Raw genomic sequence first — 21,636 nt, 5'->3', positions numbered from 1 at the left:
GCCCTAGTTGAGGTTTTGCCTGCCTTCTCTCTCTTTTTTGAGATCAAATTGACCAACTTCCCTGTTGGTTCATAAGCCCAGGGATGAAGCATCAGCCCAGCTCCAGCTGGAGCTGTATCCAGAGCATGAACTCACTGTGCCCAGATCAGGGCTCTCTTTACCATGGTGACCTGAGCTGAGTTTGTGGCCAGACATAAGAAGAGCATTTCCCCTCCCCAGTAAGCACAGGAAAGCTGTGTCTTGTGGAAAACACTTCTCAAAGGGTGGGGGATGGTGGCTGAGTCAAGCTTCACATGCTGGAAAACTCTTAGATAAATCTCCCATTTCAAACAAAGGGACATGAAGTATGAATGAAAACAGTGATGAGAATAACACGACCATTTACTCAGTGTTCAGCATGCCAGAGGTTGTGCTTGTGAATTTCCCTCGACATTAAATTATTTTAAAACCCTAGCAACTCTTATCAGGTAGAGACATTTTTTTCTCCTCTTGCACATGGAGAAAAGGAAGAGATGTGGAGATGTTAAATTACTTGCATAAGCAATCAGCAAGCCCTTACAATGTGCCAGGTCTGACATGGTTGTGGAGGTGGGCATGGAAGGTGGAGAGTTACCTGCTGTCCACAGGAAGCTCATTTTCGATCACAGAAGTTGGCACATGGTTCCTGTAACCAGCCAGAGAGTGGACATTTCTGGCTTTGAAAGCCACAAGGTCTCTATTACAACGATTCGACACTCCCCTAGCCAGAGAAGGGCTAAAAGTGGTACAGGAACCAAGGGCCATAGCTGAATTCCAATATGACGTCATTTATGGAAATCGAAATGTGAATTCTCACTAATGTGTTTGTATCACAAAAGTCTTAACATTCCCCTCAAACCTTTTGGAGATGTAAAAACCATTTTCAGTCCATCGATCACACAGTGGTAGTTGTGCCAGGTTTGACCTGTGGTTTCCCATGATTGGGTCAGTGAGAGTAATCAATGGACGCCAAAAAGCTAGAGAAGGCTGATAAGACAACCGTTTATTTTCAAGATAACTGGGGGCAGGGTTGCACTACACAAATCAGGAGCCCGAGTCTTCAAGGAGGCTGGCTGGATTTGCAACTGTGTTTACTTCCCAAAGTCAGCAGTAGTCCACCATTTCCCTGGAAAATTAAGCCCGAGATGAAAGGTGGGAAAAGAAATCAATTTAGTGCAGTAATAAGTAAGGCTAATGGCAATTGGGGACTTTGATTCAGCAGCCTAATTAAGATGATTTATAACTGCCCAGAAAGTCTCTTGTGTTTCCCCTGTTTATTGAGCAACAGCTCACATTTGCCATTATTCTCTGTGCAGCCCATGGGAAATTACCTAATGGGTTCTGTTCAGGAGCATGGAGCATGCATGTGCCCCTTTCCTGGTGCCCTGCTTCATGGACTGACAAGGCCATCCTTGGAGGCTTGGTCCCTGCTGGGCAATGACAACACCCTCTAATTGGACTTCTGTCTCTATCAGGCAACTTCCTGAGCCTTCCTAGCCCTGGCTGCTAGCATCCTCCAGCAAACCCAACATCTGGGTCGACTTTTGGAAGATGTCTGGTCTTATAAAACTTGGGGTAAATCTGTATTCAGAGCATCCTGAAACTTGGTAGAGGACTTGCAAAGTGTAAAAGCTTATGCAAGGGGGAGGACCGATGTCCTAGGGGACTTAAAGTGTTGACATGACTTGTGATCCTCAAGGCCATCTCTGACTCCATCCACAGGAAAGGCCAGTATTTGAACTGCTCTGAGGGCTTTCCAAAGAAAGACTCCTCTCTAGTTACCAGTGTGATAGAGAGTGAAGGTCAGGTGCTGTATGAAGCCTGAAGATGTATGAAGCCAGAGAGGAAGGCTGGAGAGCTTAAAAGTATATATATACTTTTTAAAATATATATCTATATTTATATATATATATACTTTTTTAATATATATATATATACTTTTATATATACTTACACACACACACACACACACACACACACACACATATAATAGGAAGGATATCATACCCAAAGATGTCCTTGAGTTAGCCTTAGATAACAATTTCTTCATAGATTTCAAGGGCAGTGGGGTTTAGAAATGGGAAGAGTAACTAAAATCTGAAAGGAAAGTAGCCACTGATGGTATACAATGGTGGGCCATGTTGGCCCCTGGGCCATGACTTATTGACCCTTGTGCATGGAGACTATGGCTGTGTTTAATTTCTACTTACTAGTTAATGCCTGTAACTGTGGAGTGAATTTTGTGCCAACTTGGAGATTTTTGACTTGTAGAGAAGATGGCCCAAAGGGTTTCTTTTCGCCCTCTCTCCCTCCCTTCCTCCCTCCCTTCTATACTTCCTTCCTTCCTTCCTTCCTTCCTTCCTTCCTTCCTTCCTTCCTTCCTTCCTTCCTTCCTTCCTTCCTTCCTTCCTTCCTTCCTTCCTTCCTTCCTTCCTTCCTTCGGCATATGGGCTGTGAATGGCGGCTCTCCAGTGGAATTGTCTTCATTTAATGTTCATAAATATCTTCTTCCATAAATGCTCTTAAAACCATCTTATAAACTCACTAGCTCCCTCATAGCTGAATTAAATACATATTTTTTCCCACATTCCTTCTACATTTCCAAGAATAGTATTCTTTTTAGCCTTAAAAACAGCACATTAGCTAGGCACCAATGGCTCATGCCTATAATCCTAGCTACTCAGGAGGCTGAGATCTGAGGATCATGGTTCAAAGCCAGCCTTGGCAGGAAAGTCCATGAGACTCTTATCTTCAATAAACTACTCAGAAAAAGCCAGAAGTGGTGCTGTGGCTCAAGTAGTAGAGCACAGAGAGGCACAGGGACAGAGCCCAGGCCCTGAGTTCAAGCCCAAGAACCAGCAAAAGCAAGCAAGCAAGCAAACAAGCAAACCAAAAAAAAAAAAAAAAACCCGAAACAAAAACTGCACGTTAGCTTGGAAGGGAGGGGGGTTGGGAGGAGGAAAACTGGGAGAACATGAGGGAGGGAGTGACACTATTCAAAAAGAAATGTAGCTAGTACCTGACTTATAACTGTAACACCTCTATATACCACCTTTACAATATAGTTGAATAAAAAATAAAAATTTTAAAACCTGCACATTAACGAGCTCATTAATTAGAATACCACTTGAACTCTGCTTTAGAATGATGACCATTTTTGAGTGATGTGACAGTCAGTCCTAACATACTTGAAAGACGTTTATCCTTATGCTCATAAAGCAGATGCTACACTCCCATTTTACAGACAAGAAAACGAAAGCATGGGGCTGTGAAATGCTGTTAATGAGTAGAACTCACATTTTATACCGGCTGTTCCTCATCCCATAGTCTTACAATAAAATTTAACAACATTCCTGGAAAAATAACACCGTTGGCTTAATTACAACCCTGTCTGACAGGAGTTTTCTGTTGTAATTTCTGACTAGAATCCTAGTTCCAGAACATAACGTGGTTACAGATGATACTTTTTACGCTGAGACAGGAATTCCTTCATGACCATAAAAATTGTGCTACACTCTCTTTCCTCGCCTGACAGGTTTAAAGATATTTACGACTTTCCCCTCAGCTGTAGCATTAACTGTTTGTCATGTTTATTGTTTTCAGGTGACTTGAAAGATGGTAAAAATAAGGCAGACAAGAAGGATCACGCCGCCGTCGGAAATGATTCAAAGAAAACAGATGGTAAGAGTGACATTCTCATTATATAATCTCACAAAATGTGCAATGTTAAAAGCTTGTCAGAATCATGCCTAAACTTAAAGTAGTGGTTGTCATCATACATTCTTATATTGTACCCCAAAAAATAGAGCACTACATAAAAAGAGCACTGTCACCTCTTTTTCTCAATATTTCTCAAGTATCTCAGCTTCTTTTCAACTCCTCCATAGTTTCTTCATTATCCATGCATACTTTCTATTCTCTCTCTGTCCTGCCTTCAGCTTTTATTCTAAATTTCATAAAAAATTAGTTCTGGGCTTTCTGATTGCAGTGCAGTGGTGTAAAAATATATCATCAATGAATTACAGGTTTGAGGTCATGAAGTATATCTCATAGATAGGATATGTTCCATGTTTTAGTCTTGGCATTTTTATTTACCTTGAGTAAACTATTGTTTTGTTAAAGACAAAAAAAAAACCAAGAGTCTGTTCAGTTTTTACATTGGGAGGTACAGAGATAAAGAAAAAAACCTGAAGACTACCACAATGTAAAACTATAGATAGTGTAAGCCAGCATTGTGACACACTACAAGCACTACCTTACTTGTCATAAACATCTTTCTACTCTTTCTAAAATCTGGAAACTCAACTGATCATGGTGGTTCACATCTGTAATCTCAGCTATGTAGGAAGCATAGATGGGTAGATAGCAGCTCAAAGCCAGCCCAGGCAAAAGCCAGTGTGATTCTATCTCAAACATAAGCCAGGTATGGTAGCCCACACCCGTAATCCTAGATACCCAAGAGACAGAGATAGGAGGATCAGTCCAAGGCTGTCCTGGGGAAAAAGGAAAAATAAAGCCATTTGGGCTAGGGGTATGTGGCTTAAGTGGTAGAGTGGTTAAATAAGCACACAAGGGCCTGAGTTCAAGACAGCAGTAAATAGTAAGTAAATAAAATAACTTGGAAGGTGAAATCATGTCCCCCTGTCTTCTTAGACTGTCAGCGTGAGAAACCTACCTTACCAGCAGCACAGACTTCATTGTTTCAGTCATGAATGGGGCTCGTTCCTAGTTATCCTCTTTTGCAAGGCCATGTTCTTAAGCTAAGCATGAAAGTTTCCAAGATCTGTGTTGCTGAGTCCAGGGTTCTTTTGGAATCATATTTCCTGGGAGATATGTATTTGTATTTGTCCCTCAGTTTGTTGTTTGTTGTTAAAATACCTATGAAGGGCAAATGCCAGGCCATAGGGTTGAGGAGTGAGAAGTGATCTGAGCACAACGCCTCCACATCTATTAGGGAAGTCGTCCCTTAGCTTTCAGCCTTAAGCCATAGTGATGTGCTGTCTTTACTCTGGTGTGAACTCATTTTCCTTTTGAGATTATTCGCAGCCTTCACACTAGGGTCTTCACACACAGAATACTTAGGAACTTTCATCTGTGCTTTTCTCTCAACTTGCTTATGCAAACAGAAACCACTGGCCTGGTGGTCATCCTACTCTCCTGGATTCCTTGTAGTTAAAGAAAATGAATTATGCAGAAATAACATGATCATTTCTCAGCCAAATACCAGAGTCCTTTGCCAGGCATCATTCATTAGAAGCAAAGCAGAAAAATGGCCAGTGGCAGCTAGTGACCCAGCACCAGGATACCCACCCAGTGACCACTTCTGGTGACTGACCAGTGCCCTCTCGTCCCAACACCTGAAGTTCACAAGCACAGAATAGATCAAGTTCAAAGCTTTGAATATGGAATCTTGTTTTGTTTTGCTTTGCTGGTCGTGGGGCCTGATCTCTGGGCTTGGGTGCTGTCCCTCAGCTCTTCAGCTCAAGGCTAGCGCTCTACCACTTGAGACACAAAGCCACTTCCAGCTTTTTCTTCTTATATGGTGCTTAGGAATCGAACCCAGGGCCTCATGCATGCAAGGCAAGCACTCTACCACTGAGCCACCTTCCCAGCTGAATATGGAATCTTGACTCTCACTGACTTGTTAATTGTGCTCTATACAGCTACTATAATGCCAGCAAGTGGGCATTGCAGATTGTTTTATAACCTTCATAAAGCCTTTGATGTAATATTTATTAAAATAATTTATAATGTAGCAAAGGAGTGAAATGGGTTTGGGGTAACAGGGAAGTTAGTGAAGTAAGTGACAGATTTGTCTAATGAACAGGATCCTTGTTCTCAATGTACAGTGAACAGCTTATAGTGAATTAAGGACAGACAAGCTCTCACTTCCATTTCCTTTCTTCCATCCACAACTTTGACTCCCACGGCTTCCAGAAGGATCTGATGTGTGACCATATACTTGTAAGCTCATCGGGAAACATGGGTGTAGAAATGTACTTCGATTTCATTGGTGAACAAACATGTCAGTGAGCATTAGTACAATGAGACTTAGAGCCCTGAGCTTCAGTGACTGATACAGTTGTTGTCCCAAACCTTGGCTGGGAGCATGGCTTCAATGGGGGAACACCTGCCTGACAAGCACAAGACCCTGAGTTCAAGCCCCAGTACTACCAAAACAAACAACAAGCACAAGGCCCTGAGTTTAAACCTCAGTACCACTAAAAGAAAGACCCCCCGCCCCCCGCAACAACTTTCCCAAGAATAAAGCTACTTCTTGGCTCATGAAGGACAAAAGAATTTGACAATTTTCTTTTACCCTCTCCTTTTTTAAAAAAAACTATAACTATGATATACACAAGGGTTACCCTTTCATAAGTCAGTTAAAAAGTACATTTCTTTTTGGACAATGCCATTCCTTTCTTCCCTCTCTCCCAGTTTTCTCCTTCTATCCCTGCCCACAAGTTATATAGTTCATAATGTCTAGTCAGTACCACTGCTGCATTTGTTTACCTTTTGTCCCTCCAGTTCTATGTTCCCCCTTACTTCCCCAAAGACAGATAAATGAACAAACAAGACAAAAAACCCTCTTGCTTCTGCTTCCTGGAATTTTTTTTGATAAATATTATTTTACATGATCAAAGGCACAGAGACATTGTGCCTTTGTATTCCTCCCAAGAGTATTCTCCTTTGGTCTCACTGTGTGTGGATGCCCAGAGTCCTGTATAATTTATCATGTCCTGGCATATTTTAGATGTAGCTTCTTCATATGAGAGAAAAACACGTGCCACTTGTCTCTCTGAGCTTGGCTTGCCTCACGTAACATGAGTTGTTCCAGGTCCATCCATTTCTCTGCAAATTCCATTGTGTGTAGGTACCACAGCACATTTTTGGGATCCACCTATCTATTGTAGGGCATCTGGGCTATTTCCATATCTTGGCTATTGTGAATATTGTGACCAGTGAACATGGATGTGCAGGTGTCTTTATTATATCCTGTTTCATAATGTTCTGGGTGTGGTATGGCTGGGTCATAGGGAGGGTCTATGTTTAGTGTTTTGAGGAACCTCCAGACTGCTGTCCGGTGGCTGTCCAGATTACATTCCCACCAACAGTGCAGTAAGGTCCCTTTTCCACCATATCCCCACCAACATTTGTTGTTTGAGCTCAGGGTATTGACCAGTCTAACTGGGGTGAGATGGAATCTCAAAGTTGTTTTGATTTGCGTTTCCTTTACAACCAGGGCTATTGGGCATTTTCTCATGTGTGTCTGCTATTCTTACTCTTCTGAGATGTCTCTCCTTAGCTCCTTTGCCTATTTAGTGATTGGTTTATTACCTTTGGGAGGGCTTAATTTCCTGAGTTTCTTGTGTATTTTGGATATTAGGCCTTTGTCAGATGTATTGCTGGTAAAGATCTCACAGTCTGTTGGCTGTCTTTATAATTTAGTAACTATATCTTTTGCTGTGTAGAAACTTATAATTTTGATATTATCCCATTTATCAAGTCTCTTATCTGTTGTGTCCCTGGGACTCTTCAAAAAGTTTCTGTCTGTGCCTATAAGGTCTAGTGTTTTTCCCACTCCCTGATGTCGATCAAAGGATCCACTTTGAATTTTGTGCACAGATGACAAACAGGAATCCTCTTTTAGCTTTCTGTATATGGTTGCACAGTTTTCCCACCACCAATTATTGAAGAGGCTATCTTTTTTCCACTGTATAACTTTGGTTCCATTATCAAATATTAGATGACTGTAGGTACATGGTTTTATTTCTGGGTCTTCTAGTTTGTTCTATTGATCTTTGGGTCTATTTTTGGGCAATACCAAGCTGTTTTTGTTACTATAACTCAGTAGTAGAACTTGAGGTCAGGGATTGTGATACCAGCAGCATTGCTTTTTTTTTTTTTGCCTATAATTGCTTTGTCTAGTCAAGGTCTTTTTTTTACCATAATAATTTTTGGATTGTTTTCTCTATCTTGGTAAAGAATGTCATTGAGATTTTGTTGAGGATTGCACTACATTTGTAGATCATTTTTTGGTAGTATGGCCATTTTCACAATATTGATTCTACTTATACATGAATGTGGAAGATCTTTCCATTTCCTGATGTCCTCTTTGATTCCTTTCTTCTAGTTTTTATCATTTTTGCTGTAAAGGTCTTTTGCTTCTTTGGTTAGGTTTATTTTCAGACAATTTTTGAGGCTATTGCAAATGGAGTTGTTTCCTTTCTGCTTGGGCATTGTTGGCATAAAGAAAGGCTACTGACTTTTGTGGGTTAATTTTGCATACAGTTACTTTGCCAAAGTTGTTGATCAGCTCTAGGAACTTGGGGATGGAGTCTTTGGGGTTCTTTAGCTATGCAAATAGGAATAGTCTGACTTCTTCTTTCCCTATGTGAATCCCTTTTGTATCCTTTTTTATATCTTTTGCTTGCCTTATTGCTCTGGCTAAGAGTTCCAGAACTATACTGAAGAGGAGCAGAGAGAATGGCGATCCTTAGTGTGTTCTTGATTTTAGAGGAAATGTTTTTACTTTTTCACTATTTAGTATAATGTTGGCTATTGATCTGTCATATAAATCCTTTATTATTTTGTGATATGTTTCTTCTCTTCCTAGCTTCTCCAGAGCTTTAAACATGATTGGATGTTGGATTTTGTCAAAGGCTTTTATTGCATCTATTGAGATGATCATATGGTTTTGTCTTTGACTCTGTTAATGTGATATATTATGTATACCATCTCCTTTTTACTCATTAAAGGCCTTTCTGCTCTAGAAAATTTGTGAAAGGGCATCTGTAGGTCAGTTGTTTCTTTATTAAGTCTTCAAATGTATAGAGACAACACTTGGAACGTTTATTTTTAGTGTATCGTTTTTTCTGGTGATCAGGAGGAGTTAATGAACTTTACAATGACTCTGTTCTTATTCCAACCTCTGAGAATGTTGATGGGTAATTCTCTGTAATTTTGGGGGAGAATTTGGTCATCATTCATGCCACTGCAATCTAACCCACCGACCAAGGTTTACCGTTGTAATGTTGTAAACATTGACAGAGAAATCCAATCTGTTATTCCCAAACTCTCATGACCTGGGGGCACACATAGAGGGAAGGGTAAATTACACCTTGGCACAATGAACATACAGCAGGTACACATAATCTCTGTCAGGCTTCTGAGGTGCTCTTTCATACCTTGCAGCAATCATTTTCAAACTTATTGCAGAGAACGGGTTTCCTTTGAAAGCACCTTGCTTACCTCTGGAAAGAAATGCACTGACGTAGTAAGTCCAAGGCCTCTGAGCCGTTTCTCTTAGTATGTGGAGTTTTCTACTGTCATTGGAAGACTTGAGGGATAATGGGAAAACCAATTCTTTCCGTGCAGGGCTAGCCACAATTGTAATAGCATTGCCTCTTGGACCTGCCATATTTATTATAGTAACTAAAACCCACAAACTTACCTTTAAAAATATATAATGCATTGTGTATAATATGTAATAGAAAATTATATGCAATAAAACAAAATAATTAAATCTAATACATAGCCCTTAGTATATATAATCTAGGTTGCATATAACATATTATTATTTTTTTTGTCAGTTGTGGGGCTTGAACTCAGGGCCTGGGTGCTGTCTCTGAGTCTCTTTGTACTCAAGGCTAGTGCTTTACCACTTGAGCCACAGCACCACTTCTGGCTTTTAAGTGGTTAATTGGAGATAAAAGTCTCTCAGAGGCTTTTCTGCCTGGGCTAACTTTGAACTGTGATCCTCAGATCCCAGCCTCTTGAGTAGTTAGGATTACAGGCATGTGCCACTGGTGCCCAGCATTTGACATATTATATAGAAATAATATATAATTTAGATAATTGAAAAGCTATATATGTATATGTGAATAAATACATAATAGAAAGTTATCAAGCCGCCCAGCAAGGTAAAATTCACAGTGTCTGGCATCCAGTAAAAATTCATGCAATGAATTTTAGCTGATGAGGAAGGCAAGCAGCACTTGTAACAGTAATCCATATACTCAGAAATTAACTAATGACGTGGGATTTATTAAAAGCATCCAAATCACGGTTCTAGACATAAGAACAACAGTATCTGCTATGAAACTTAAATAACATTATATTAATGTCAAGTTAGAATATTGTGGTTGATTGGACCTGCATGCAGTGTGGACACTGTCCGTCTGGTGGTTGTTGTGTACTGAGAGCACAGAGTCTTCTCCTCCACCCCTCATGACACCTTCTTTTCTAGTTTCATTTAAACCATCAAACCTCTTGGTAATGATTTGTGTTCGCTTGTAGTTTTCCTTGATTGATTCTTTTGGGGGCCTTAATCTTGAAGAAACTTTGTCTTTAAGGCATCTGTTCTCAAATGTTCCATTTTCATTATGTTTGTCCCTTTTAGCCCACCATATTCTCACAAGATCTACACCACCAGCACCCATATAAGTCATGTGATGTGTAAAATGAGATGTATAAGGGCGCAGGTTCTTCGAGTACTGGCTGTTGATCTTTTACACACAACACGGCATTGCCATAGCAGTAACCTGGAATCCTCTCCTATTACTTTAAGAACCTCAAAGCATCATGACATGAGTGCCCAACTGCTTTAAGTAATAAATGATTTTCAGTCCATATCACTCTTGGTCATACCATTGACATCAATGTCTGCTGACTTGATTCTGTAAATATTTAATCTCAGCCTTTGAATTTTGAGCTCATTTTTATCTCAGAGAAAAACATTATTTTTCGTTCCTAGAGGTATCTCACCATAAACTTCTATATATTATAAAAAAAGAGGCCTTTACTTTTAATGAAATAATTACCCTTAAAAAGAGAAGCCAACATTTTTGGGGGTTATTTTCCATGAGTGTGAGGGGGACCAAACATTTGGTGTTCTCTGTTCACAATGAAGACAAATCATCCTAATACCACATGTTGCCATTTGTCCATGAAAACTCCTGTGACCTATTTATGTAACATACCAACAGGAAGGAAAAGCCTTGGCTTAGCTGGAGATACATGAAATACTTGCCTTTTAAAGCATTTTATAACCTTACTTCGTCAAATGGTTTAGCAAGTGTCTAAACCTCCACTCTGATGTCCAATTTGAAGCAATCCATTTCACATCAGTACATTCTAAACTAATTTTAGATCCAGTAACCATGCTTGTGCTTTTCAGAAGAATAAGGTGGTATCTAGGGGAGGAAGGAAGAAGAAAGTTGGCATGCAGTTCTATGGTCAGCTGTAGATTCAGTGTTGTTGAACATGTGATATCAGCCACTGTAACACATGTGTACACCTGCACATGTATGTCCTGGGTATGTGTCCACAAGGATGTGAGATTGGTGGGTTTGAAATTTTGAATCGTATAGTTGGGCACTAGTGGCTTACACCTGTAATCCTAACTACTCAGGAGGCAGAGACTTGGAAGTTCAAAGCTAGCCCAGGCAGAAAAGTCTACAAGATATAACAAGCAAAAACCAGGCCTGAAGATGTGGCTCAAGTAGTAGGGCTTTGGTTGAACAAGGAACTAAGCAAACTTGAGGCCCAAAGTTGTTATACCGAAGAAGACTTAAAGTACTATATCATGCTGGTTTTTACCTAGTTGCTTAGATGCAGGTCTCTTACCAAATAGCCAAATAGTTAAAATTTCAAAGGAATATATACTTTGCACTCTGTTAATGACAAAATTAATCTTTTAAAGGCACTTTCCCCTGTAGTTCTTGGCTATAAGCTTTCAGTGTTTTACTTTATCTTCTAGACATTTCGTTATACTCCCAGTCTACCATTATATTTTTAAAGGAGCCTGGCTTGACAGAGCAAATTAAAATTTTGGAACTACTAGAGAAAAGCAATTTTTCTTTTCCGCTTAAAATTGATGCTCAAGATTAAAAAAAATTAAACCTACTTAGTAATCATGAAATAAGTATTTATCTGTTTTCCACCTAGAAAAATTCTTTTTTGTCAGATTCTAGTCAAATAACATAAGAAACAACAGTAATAATGTATTTACCGAAAGGAACTTTGTTGACTTCATTAAGAATTTTCTAAAGAAACTGCTGTCTTTGAAATAGATGGGTATGGAATCTGGGACTTAGGACTGTCTACATTTGCCTGTGCTATTTCTTGTCTAGCCACCTACGTGCTTAAAAAGCTTTGAGTATTCCTGCTTGCCCTGTGTGCTTCTTCTTGGCATTCCTGCCAAAGGGCACCCCAACCTTCAGTGAGGATGTATGTTTTCTAACCATTACCCACTACATCAAATGCTATTTTTATTCTCTATCCTAGAGCCATAGTGAGAGCATGACAAAATAGATTTTGTTTCTGATTTGTATTTTGAGACATTCAGTGCTTTTTCCTGAACCAAGAAAACTGAGAAAGGCAGGGAGATCAGTTAGACTGTTTGGGGTCCAGAGTCGGCCCCTCCCTTCCTGATTCTGCAGACCTTGCTTGGGTCTTCCTGAGCTTTGTTTCTTCTTGAGCTTACTAATTCTAACAGAGCAGAAACAAAATTGTCCCTTGCAAAGAAGCATTAACTCTGCCCCTTCTGGAGCCTGGGAGCAGGAGATGAGTTGTCACCAGGGGTCACTAGCCTGGTCTTACTTGCCTGAGTAGAGTGGGTGGAGCCCTGGGCCCTGGGAGACTTCATATTTTCATTGTTTGCTTATGGGTTAATGCACTAGGTTCTTCAGAAAGAGAGGTAGTGGGAAAATACCTTGGACAGTAGGTGTCAGGAGGGCAGAGACTGTTGGCCACATACTTTAAAATTTCAAAGGAATATAAGCCATGTAAAGAAGATTAAGAGCAGCAGAAACAGAAAAGAATAATTCCACTCTGTTTCCTCTGTAGTTTGGAGAAGAAGAAAACATGCATGTACTAAACAGCAATTACAGAGTAGAAGAGCCAGATCTGGGCTGCCAAGTTCAACAGCTGTTTTTCAAATAACATTGTATTTTCCTATTATGAAAAAAACAACATACAACTCAATTAAAATAGGAAAAAATAATAAACACATACTTGCTGAACAAATATGTGAATAGCAAATTATCACTAATGATGAAAGACATTTAAATTAAAGACATAATTAGATGGGACTATACACCTATAAGAAGAGCTCATTTAGAAATACTGGTATCAGCGAACATTGACAGGATACCAAGCAACCTCAAGTCCCATGCGCTGTGCCATTTTGGCAGATTCTTACAAAGTTAAGCATGCATTTGCCAAAGAATTGAAACATCAAACTCAAAATAAGTAAAAACTTATTTTCATGTAACAGCTTAAAAAACAAAACAAAAAACAAAACCAAGACCATTTGTATGCTAAAAAAAAGTGCCATGCGGTTTGACATTTAAGGGGGGGTTAGCGTCACTAGGTTTATTCTCCATTTGTCTATTTAGTGTCACTGGCTGCATACTTTCTTGCTTTTGTAGAAAGCTGATCCCATAAAGAGGCAGCTGTGGTGTTTTCCCTGGAATTAAAAATCTAGGTTTAGATTTTGCTCTGTCCTCAGCCAAGTCATTTCTTTGGATTTGACCAATAGTTAAATCAGGCTTTAAAAATTCCAAATCCAGCTGGGCAGCAGTGGCTCACACCTGTAATCCTAGCTACTCAGGAGGCTGGGATCCTAGGATCCTGGTTCAAAGTCAGCCCAGGCAGGAAAGACCCAAGACCCATGAGACTGTTATCTCCAATAAACCACCAGAAAACCGGAAGTGGCTCTGTGGCTCAAGTGGTAGAGTACTAACCTTGAGCTGAAGAGCTGAGGGACAGCGCCCAAGCCCAGAGTTCAAGCCCCACAACCGATCAAAAATAAATAAATAAACCCAAACCCAAGCAAAATGAAAGAGAAACATGTTAACATCATGTTAATTTGGACTTGACCTGTTGTTTGCAACCGTGGTCTTAAACCAGTGGTGATGCATCACTTCGTGGCACCCTTTCTTGCCAGCAGAATTCCATGGGAAGTGGCATAAGCAAAGCCACGTAGGTTGAAATCTCCTAATGAAGTTGCTCAAGTTTTATTAGTCTTCTCTTCAGAGTAAACACCCTTCTGTGGCTTCATAGCCTCTTAATTTGTGCTCTAAGACTCAAATCTACCACACCTGCCCCTAGGGAGGTAGAAGGACTATCTATAGCCAAGGGGCTGGTAAGGATGACACTTCCCTGAATATGTTCATGAATCATCCCAACATGAATCTAGTGTCCACCTCAGCTCATCTCTCACTGTTTTGAAAAGTGGGTGAACTTGGTGAGTTTTTGTGACCTCCAAAGATCAGAAGAGTGGGATTCAAAGCAGCTACTGAGAACCTCTCAGAGCTCTATGTTCAGTCTAGATCAGTCGCTGACATGTTGTTGGCAGTTCCTCTTCCTCAAGGGTTGTGCTCTTGGCTGATGCTTCCTCGATGTCAGGGTAAACTAAAAACAAATACACTGGCATCTAACACATAGAAAAGCCAGTGTGAGATGAGGATCAGGCTGAATCTACAAACCACCGCAAGGCCAAGTGAGAGTGGCTGCTGATTTCTGGGAAGTCAGCCCCACTGAAAGCCATTTGTAATGGAGCTCCTTCACAGGGAGTAATATGTCGATGGTGGCCTTTTCAATTTTGATTTCATGTTGTGAAAGACACAATCAGAAAACAGTAGAGGGAATCTCTTTCTCATCACCACACGTGGTCTTCTCCCACCCCTCTCATGTTTATTCCCTTGATCTCCTTTCAGTTAAAACAAAACAAAAAATGTTTAAAAGGAAGGGACAGAAGAAGGATTCCCGAGAGAGAATAAATTAGATGGGGTAAATTTGATAAAAGTGCATGTTTTGCATGTACTTACATGTATATTGCCAATATAACGAGACACATTTGGACAATTTATACTAATAATATTTCTTTTAGAGAATAGTGACATCTTTAGACTTTTCATAATCTTCCAAGAAGAATGGAAACCTAAATGCCATTCATAATATTGTACAAGAAGTGACACCGTGAACCACAAAAACAGTTGCCTACGAATATATGCTCTGTTATTGTTCTCCACGCAAGGAATGTTAAAAGTAGATGCAGTGTTCTCCCTGGGCACAGAGAGTCTGCAGTGTGGGTTGGAGTGCCAGCAGCCAGCTGTGAGCCCAGGTGCATTAGGGCAGGTGATCTGAGTTTTTAATGCAAGTTTTTTTTTTTAAGAGAGTGCATTTGGGGAGGAAGGTCAGGGTGATGATGGGCAGCAGAGCCAGATTCAGAACACATGCCTCTTGTTCTTTTCCCATTGATGGCACTTATTGGCAAGGAAAACAGACATAGCTTAAATGTCCAGACTTCCTGTATTTGCCAGTTCCACACCTTGGCCAACTTCACTCCTGGACTCCAGAGTGGAGAGGAGGATGGAGACGAAAAGCCAGAAGGAACATTCTTCTGTCTCCTCCCTGAGCTGATTTCGGAGTGGAAAGGTCTCTTCTCGGTGAATTTTAGATTCCACTGAGAAGACAGACCTTTCCCATTTGTGGGACCATCAGCTTGGCCTCAGGCCACCATTAGCCCAGGCTGCCTCTGAGTCCAAGTGGGTCACTGTCCTTGCGGGCTAGCATGGGCTCACTGAGCTAAATGGTGGGCCTTTCCACTAAATCCAGCTACCTGTCCTCGCCTTCCTGGTATTTGAAAAGTCAAACCCAACCTTATATCATCTTAACAAAACTGGGTTTTGATGAGAGAGCAACCTGGAATCTATTGGAAAGTCATTGGTGCCATGGTGACCATCTGAAAGCATTCTCACTACATTTGACCTTAAGCTGAATCAGGGCTCTGGGATCCTCATCTATTTTTCAGTTCCCTGCATAGATTCTCAAATATGAATGTGGCCAGTTGCCCCTGTGATCCTCAGAAAGGGATGAGTGGTCCGAAGATTTTCTTTCCTCCAATGTCTTTTAAATTGGGGAGATGCTAATAGAGGGTAGACACAAGGAAACATCAGAGCACCCAGATAAAGATAGGAGCCTCAGGAGGCCTGGATCAATGGCCCCTGGAAAATTGCAAATCAACTGTAATTACAACAGATCTGAGGGGGGTCACCTGTTTTCCTACTAGTTTTCTGCCTAATTTCAGCTAAGTCTTTTTTTAGGAGAGGCTCTTAGTCTTTAGAGTTGAGTGGAAAACTTTCCTTGTCCTGAAATGACCTGGAACACCTTTGGTGATGTTAACCTCTTCACTGCCATTGCCCTGCACAGAAGGGAGCTTTTAACCTAAGGAATGGTGAACTGCAGTGTTGTATGAAAGGAGAGCTTCTTGTGCTATTTCTCCATGCATCTTCCTCCTCTACCTCTCACTCTGGGTCCTGTGGAGAATTTGGGAGAGTGTCTCACCTGCATAATGAGTTTGGCTGGGACGTGTCTTGTTTTCAATGTCTCTGGGAAGCTTCTTTGGGTGGGGCAAAAGAATTCTAAGAGAGATCAACATAGGTTTGTACATGGATATCGTTGGGGTTAGATGAAGCCAATTTCTTTGAATCCCACTGGACATGGAGGCAAGTTGATCAGGGTGGCAAATATTCTGATCTTGAATGCAAATAACGTGATGCAATATCCAAGTGCCTGAACCAAAGCCTTCACCATACAATTTAAACCAAATACATCAAACGTACCAGTGTTTCAAATTCTCCACTAGGATTTTCTTCTTATGGAAAGAACAAATTTCTTTGCAAAAGAGATAGTCATGACCAGTCTTGAAATGTTTAATTGGCCCCCCAATTTTCTGCCCCTCCCTGACTTTTTCTTCCCTGAGAGCAGGTGGGTGGAGGGGGAGAGGCAGCATTGACACTTTTCTTTTTCTTTTTCTTTTTTTCAGATTCAGAAGAGTAGAAAAGATCTCCCATACACTAAAAGAGGCTGCCAATGTTTTGCATCATCTTAGCTTCTTCATTCTCCTCCTCCTTCTTCCACAAAGACCCTGTGTGGGGAAGGTGTACAACTTTCGAGCACAACCCCCCCCCCCGCTGCCCCCTCCACACACATTTGGCCTTCTCTCACTCATGACATCTCCTCCTTGGGGATGACTTTTGAGAGGTTTGCTTGAGGACTTAGAATTCTGGGGATTTGTCCCCTGAGCAAATCAAACCACTTGAGTATTTTTGCATAAACTGAGAAATAAAATGTGAAGGGACTTCCTGAGTATCCTATGCCAGCCACCTGGCGTCCCTGCACCTGTCCGGGCCGGTGAGACTGGACATCTGGGATATGCTAGGAGAGACGAGAAAAGCCACCCACAGGGACTCACGCCTGGTCACCATCAAGGCTGTTAACATGGTTATTTTTGCCCTGGCTGCTAATCTTGGATACAGCCAGGCTGGCCTTCACCACAGCTAGAATGATGATTCCATTTTCTGGCTCTTTCCTGAGTCAGGAACCTTCATTCCCCCACCTCACCCCCAATTTCTCTTCAATTTAAAAAAATGTTCATATGCTTTCTCCCATTTGAATAATATGAAATTCTGTTGGCCTTTTGAAAAGGGGGGCTCTGTGCCACGGGGGCATGTGCTTGATGCTTGTGTTATTTTATTGTACATTCAGGACTGTAAGCTTGAACATACTGGCTCCTAGCCACACTGGCAGGGGGTAGGGCCATTGTTTTGGGTGGGTAGTTTCTATTAGTAAGAGGTGATGGAGAGTTCACCACTGGTGGTTGCTCTTCTTTTGAATAGCTTCACGTTTTATCATTTTTATTCAGGGAAATGATAAGGGAAGTAGCATCAGGAATGTAAGTGTGAACATTCTTTTCACTCTAGTGAGTCCTTTATGATATCAGATACGAGCTGAGTAATAGCTCGAGTAAAAATAAAAATTGTAGGCATAGCAGGGAAGATAGGAATGGCATCACCCCCAAAGCCAAATTAAAAGGGGAGTGCAAGGCAAGTGTGCTCCTATGGACATCAGTGGACTGCTTTGATAAAAGTGAACTTTACCCTGTGACTTTAAAGCTTTAGTCCTTCCCAAGAGGAAACGACAGGGAGTAGGATTAAGAATAGGAAGACAAGCCAGGCAGTCAGCTTCCAGATTTAATTTCCACAATTATTTAAACACCTCTGCATTGGTAAGATAAAATATTGGTGTTTTCAGATGGACAGATACATCTCTGAGGTGCTTGGCTCTCTGGAATATTCTACAGCCATAGATGTGAAGAAGGTGGTTGCATAGCTTGCACAACTGTGTGCTGATGCAGCTCAGGTTTCTTTTATTGGTTTTATATAGGATCTCGAAATAAAATATCTATATTTCTGTGGGTCTCATTTTTGCTAATAGGGACCACAGTAAATAAATTAGATGACTTCAGGAGCCCAGGAAATCAAGTGTGTGACTCAAATAAGCCATGCATTATCTCAACCGGGTGGTACATGATACCTCACCACAGGCTCTGGCCTCTGGGAGACAGCATGGAAGAGTAGAGACTGTAAGAAACTGATGAGGATGGGTATTGTTGAGAGAAGCCAACAGCCCACCATCTGCTGCTTATTGGCTTGGTGGTACATGGGAATGGGAGTCCCAGATATCTAGAATTTTCTGGAAGTCTCTCCAAAGTTTTACATGTTGTGACTGACTCAGAAATTTACTCTGTGCCAACTGTGCATAAGCTCATGTCTAGGAGACATCAGACTGCAAACCATGCTGTAAGAGGTGATATGGTTCTGTATATGACTAAATATAACCACATGTATGTCAGCGGAACCTGCATCTTTCACCTTGTTTCTATCTTGTATTTTTGTATGTGGAGCTTTTCAGCCAAAGTAGAATGTCTACAGCTTCCATTTTATAACCTAGCAAGCAACACCAAGCATTTGCAAAAGAAACAGGAATATAGCCATTAGATGGAAATGTTTCTCATTTGCTTTAAGTTGTTAATCAGCAGGAAAAACATGTAAGGAAAATTTCGCTTAAAACAGAGCAGGAAAAAAAAAAAGATCTCTGTGTACCTCACTGTTAGTTTGAAGCCTTTTAAAAGTGTTTTTGAAGGTGTATTGGGTAAAAATGTGAAGTTGTTTTTTATAAAAAGTACCAATGTGCTATTATGCTGTGAAATGATACTGGACATGACAAACATTAAAATAATTGTTCTGAATCAGCCTGGTTGGGAGAACATTTCCAAAGCCACCACTCATTTCCTGGGGTCTTTTTTTCCCACTTGAAACTGCTCCTCAGAGATGGGCAGCCATGTGGGACTCACATTGTTCTTTGCACTAGCTGGGGCCTCTGGCTAGAAAAACCTATACATTCTATGAGGGCCCAGTATGCAGATGGCAGTGGGGACATCCTCACTTCTAACCAACCAATCACAGGCTCTGCACAATCCTGTGAGAGCCCTTGAGTTTGGGTCACTAAAAAGCCCTACAGCTTTATGATTTGGTAGCATAATGACTTATTCTTAGGGAAGTCCACGTTGCATCTTTTATTCATGCCTACCTTGCCTGGGCTATGAACCTAAAGACCTTGTGGCAGCAAAAGAGAGGCTTATTTTTAACCCATTCATTGAAGTGGACTTTCTTCCACTGTCCATTTCATGTTTGAGCTTTTAAAAAGAGCTGTCTCAAATGTCAAAAAGGATCCCAAAACAGAGCTGACACTTGAACAGAAAACTTATACTAAGCATGTATCTGACGCATTCGCAGAACTTCTGACTTTGTATCATGCTTTCCACATCCTTTAGCAACATTGCCATGAGACGAGAGAGGACAAGCCTCTTCTCCTGAGGAGCTCTTGTGGAGATGGTGGGAAGGAAAAGGTTGAGTAGGTAGACAGACAGAACATGCAGTATACTTGTATCTTGTCTTTCTTAATGTCTGAGCAGACACTTAGACAATGGAAAATTTCTCTGTAATGTTCTTTGTAGAGTTTGGGGATAAACAAAAGAAAAAATCACAAAGAGAAGATTTGAGATTAAAATCTTGAATGTGGAGACCTGTATCCCAGGTAAAGAGGGATGCAGACCCTTACAACACTGTATTTTTCTCCCATTTGTGGGCTTTGTTCTCCCTATTTTGAGTTGCTGACAGGATAGTACTGCCTGGAACTCAGCCAGTATCCAGGAAACACATACAGAATTGTCAGTTGGAATTCTACTGTTCACTTGGGAATGCAAACCAAAATCAAATTCACTGAAAATGTACTCAGCATCTCCTCTGCACAGAACACATCACTTAATGTTAATGAGCTTATGTTTTAAGTGTGGGCAGGCACACACTCTGGTTATACCAAGAGCTTATTCTAAGAGGAGGTGAGAAACGGCAGGTATTTTGGTAGAAAGTGTCACAGCCAAGTTTAAGAAAAATGTCTTTAAATTTTCCCAAGGATGTTGACTTAAGGGAAAAAAAGTCATAGCAATGGAACAGAATTGATCTGAGAATACCCAAAGAGATGATGACATTGATCTGTATGAAAAAAATATCAGTGGATTCGTTCAGATGCCAAGTTGAAACTTTAAAAATCAAGATGGATGGCACAGTAGACAGGATCTGTGTGCACAACACACCCACACCCGCACATACACACACATTATTGCATAGTTCTGTACCACAAATGTAATGGGTTCAGCACCTGGCAAGAGCGAATGCCACCCAGCACAGTGTTATACTGGCTCCTATTATTGAATGAAATAGAAAACAGTGCGTGTAATTCATCCACAGTGACCCCATAATTAAAGGCCTCATTATTACAGAAGAAATGGACTACATGAAAAAAATCATAATGAACAGTAACAATATTCCTATAAAATATGCCTGTGGACATCAAGAAACACAATTAATTACCTGAAGGCCAGATTTCTGTTTTTATGGTTTCCTGTCATTAAAATGCACTGCTGGTCACCACGGTTCCTCTCCTTGGGGTCAGAAAAGTAGATGTCTCTAGGGGCCTCGAGGGGCATCTGGGAATGGTAAATCTCCTCCAGGGAAGTCTGCAGCGAGCAAGCTTTTTTTCACTGAGAGAGCTTCTTGCTTGCATTAAACAAGAGTGGGTAGAGTGGAGATCTGGATTGAAAGGCTCAGAAGGTCAAATGGCATATTAATGTCTTTTTCTTTCCTTAAGCAACCCCCATCCTATTTATTTTTCTTTAAAACTGTTGGCAGACACATGTGAGATGAATTCCTGTGGACTTCAGTAGTGAGTAGCCTAAGTGCCAGAGCAGAGCTGGGGAACTGAAATGATGGGTGAAGTCCCTCCCTCACTCAAGGTGCAGTTGCTCAGTTTCCCCAGGGGCCACCTCACCCCGTACTGGAGCAAATGCTGGCTGTAACAGGCCCTAGGTGGCTTCTATCCTGGCCATGTGGTTGAGTTTGATATCCTGCAGTTGCTGGCCCACTGTCATTCAGCACCCTGGGTCTGATCTATGCTGTAAATCCATCAGATTATGGTGCCCATTACAACCCAGTGGTTGTGAGATTACTTTTAATTAGCTTGCTCAGGAGGTGCCCATCTTTAAATAATCTTTGCCCTTATGTCCTAATCTAGGAGGAGGGATTTCTGTATTCTTGTCCATGTCTTTGAATATGTGTGCATGTGTGTGATGACACAGATACATGGTCATATGCCACTGCACAGTAGACAAACACAACCATAAGTCTTGTCTGATAGGTCTTTAGAAAT

General features: G+C 41.0%; 1 protein-coding gene across 1 annotated transcript in view; it reads left to right on the top strand.

Moving 5' to 3' along the window:
• Positions 1-21,636, top strand: part of Pde1c (phosphodiesterase 1C, calmodulin-dependent 70kDa) — a 250,953-nt gene that overhangs the window by 208,219 nt on the left and 21,098 nt on the right. The window contains exon 17 of the mRNA XM_013035157.1: positions 3,622-3,699. Within this exon, the coding sequence (XP_012890611.1) occupies positions 3,622-3,699 (78 nt within the window). The remainder of the gene's footprint in view (positions 1-3,621; positions 3,700-21,636) is intronic.

The sequence above is a fragment of the Dipodomys ordii genome, unplaced genomic scaffold, assembly GCF_000151885.1.
Source record: "Dipodomys ordii isolate 6190 unplaced genomic scaffold, Dord_2.0 Scaffold205, whole genome shotgun sequence".
Taxonomy (NCBI): Eukaryota; Metazoa; Chordata; class Mammalia; order Rodentia; family Heteromyidae; genus Dipodomys; species Dipodomys ordii.
This window is presented reverse-complemented; position numbering and strand designations above follow the sequence as displayed.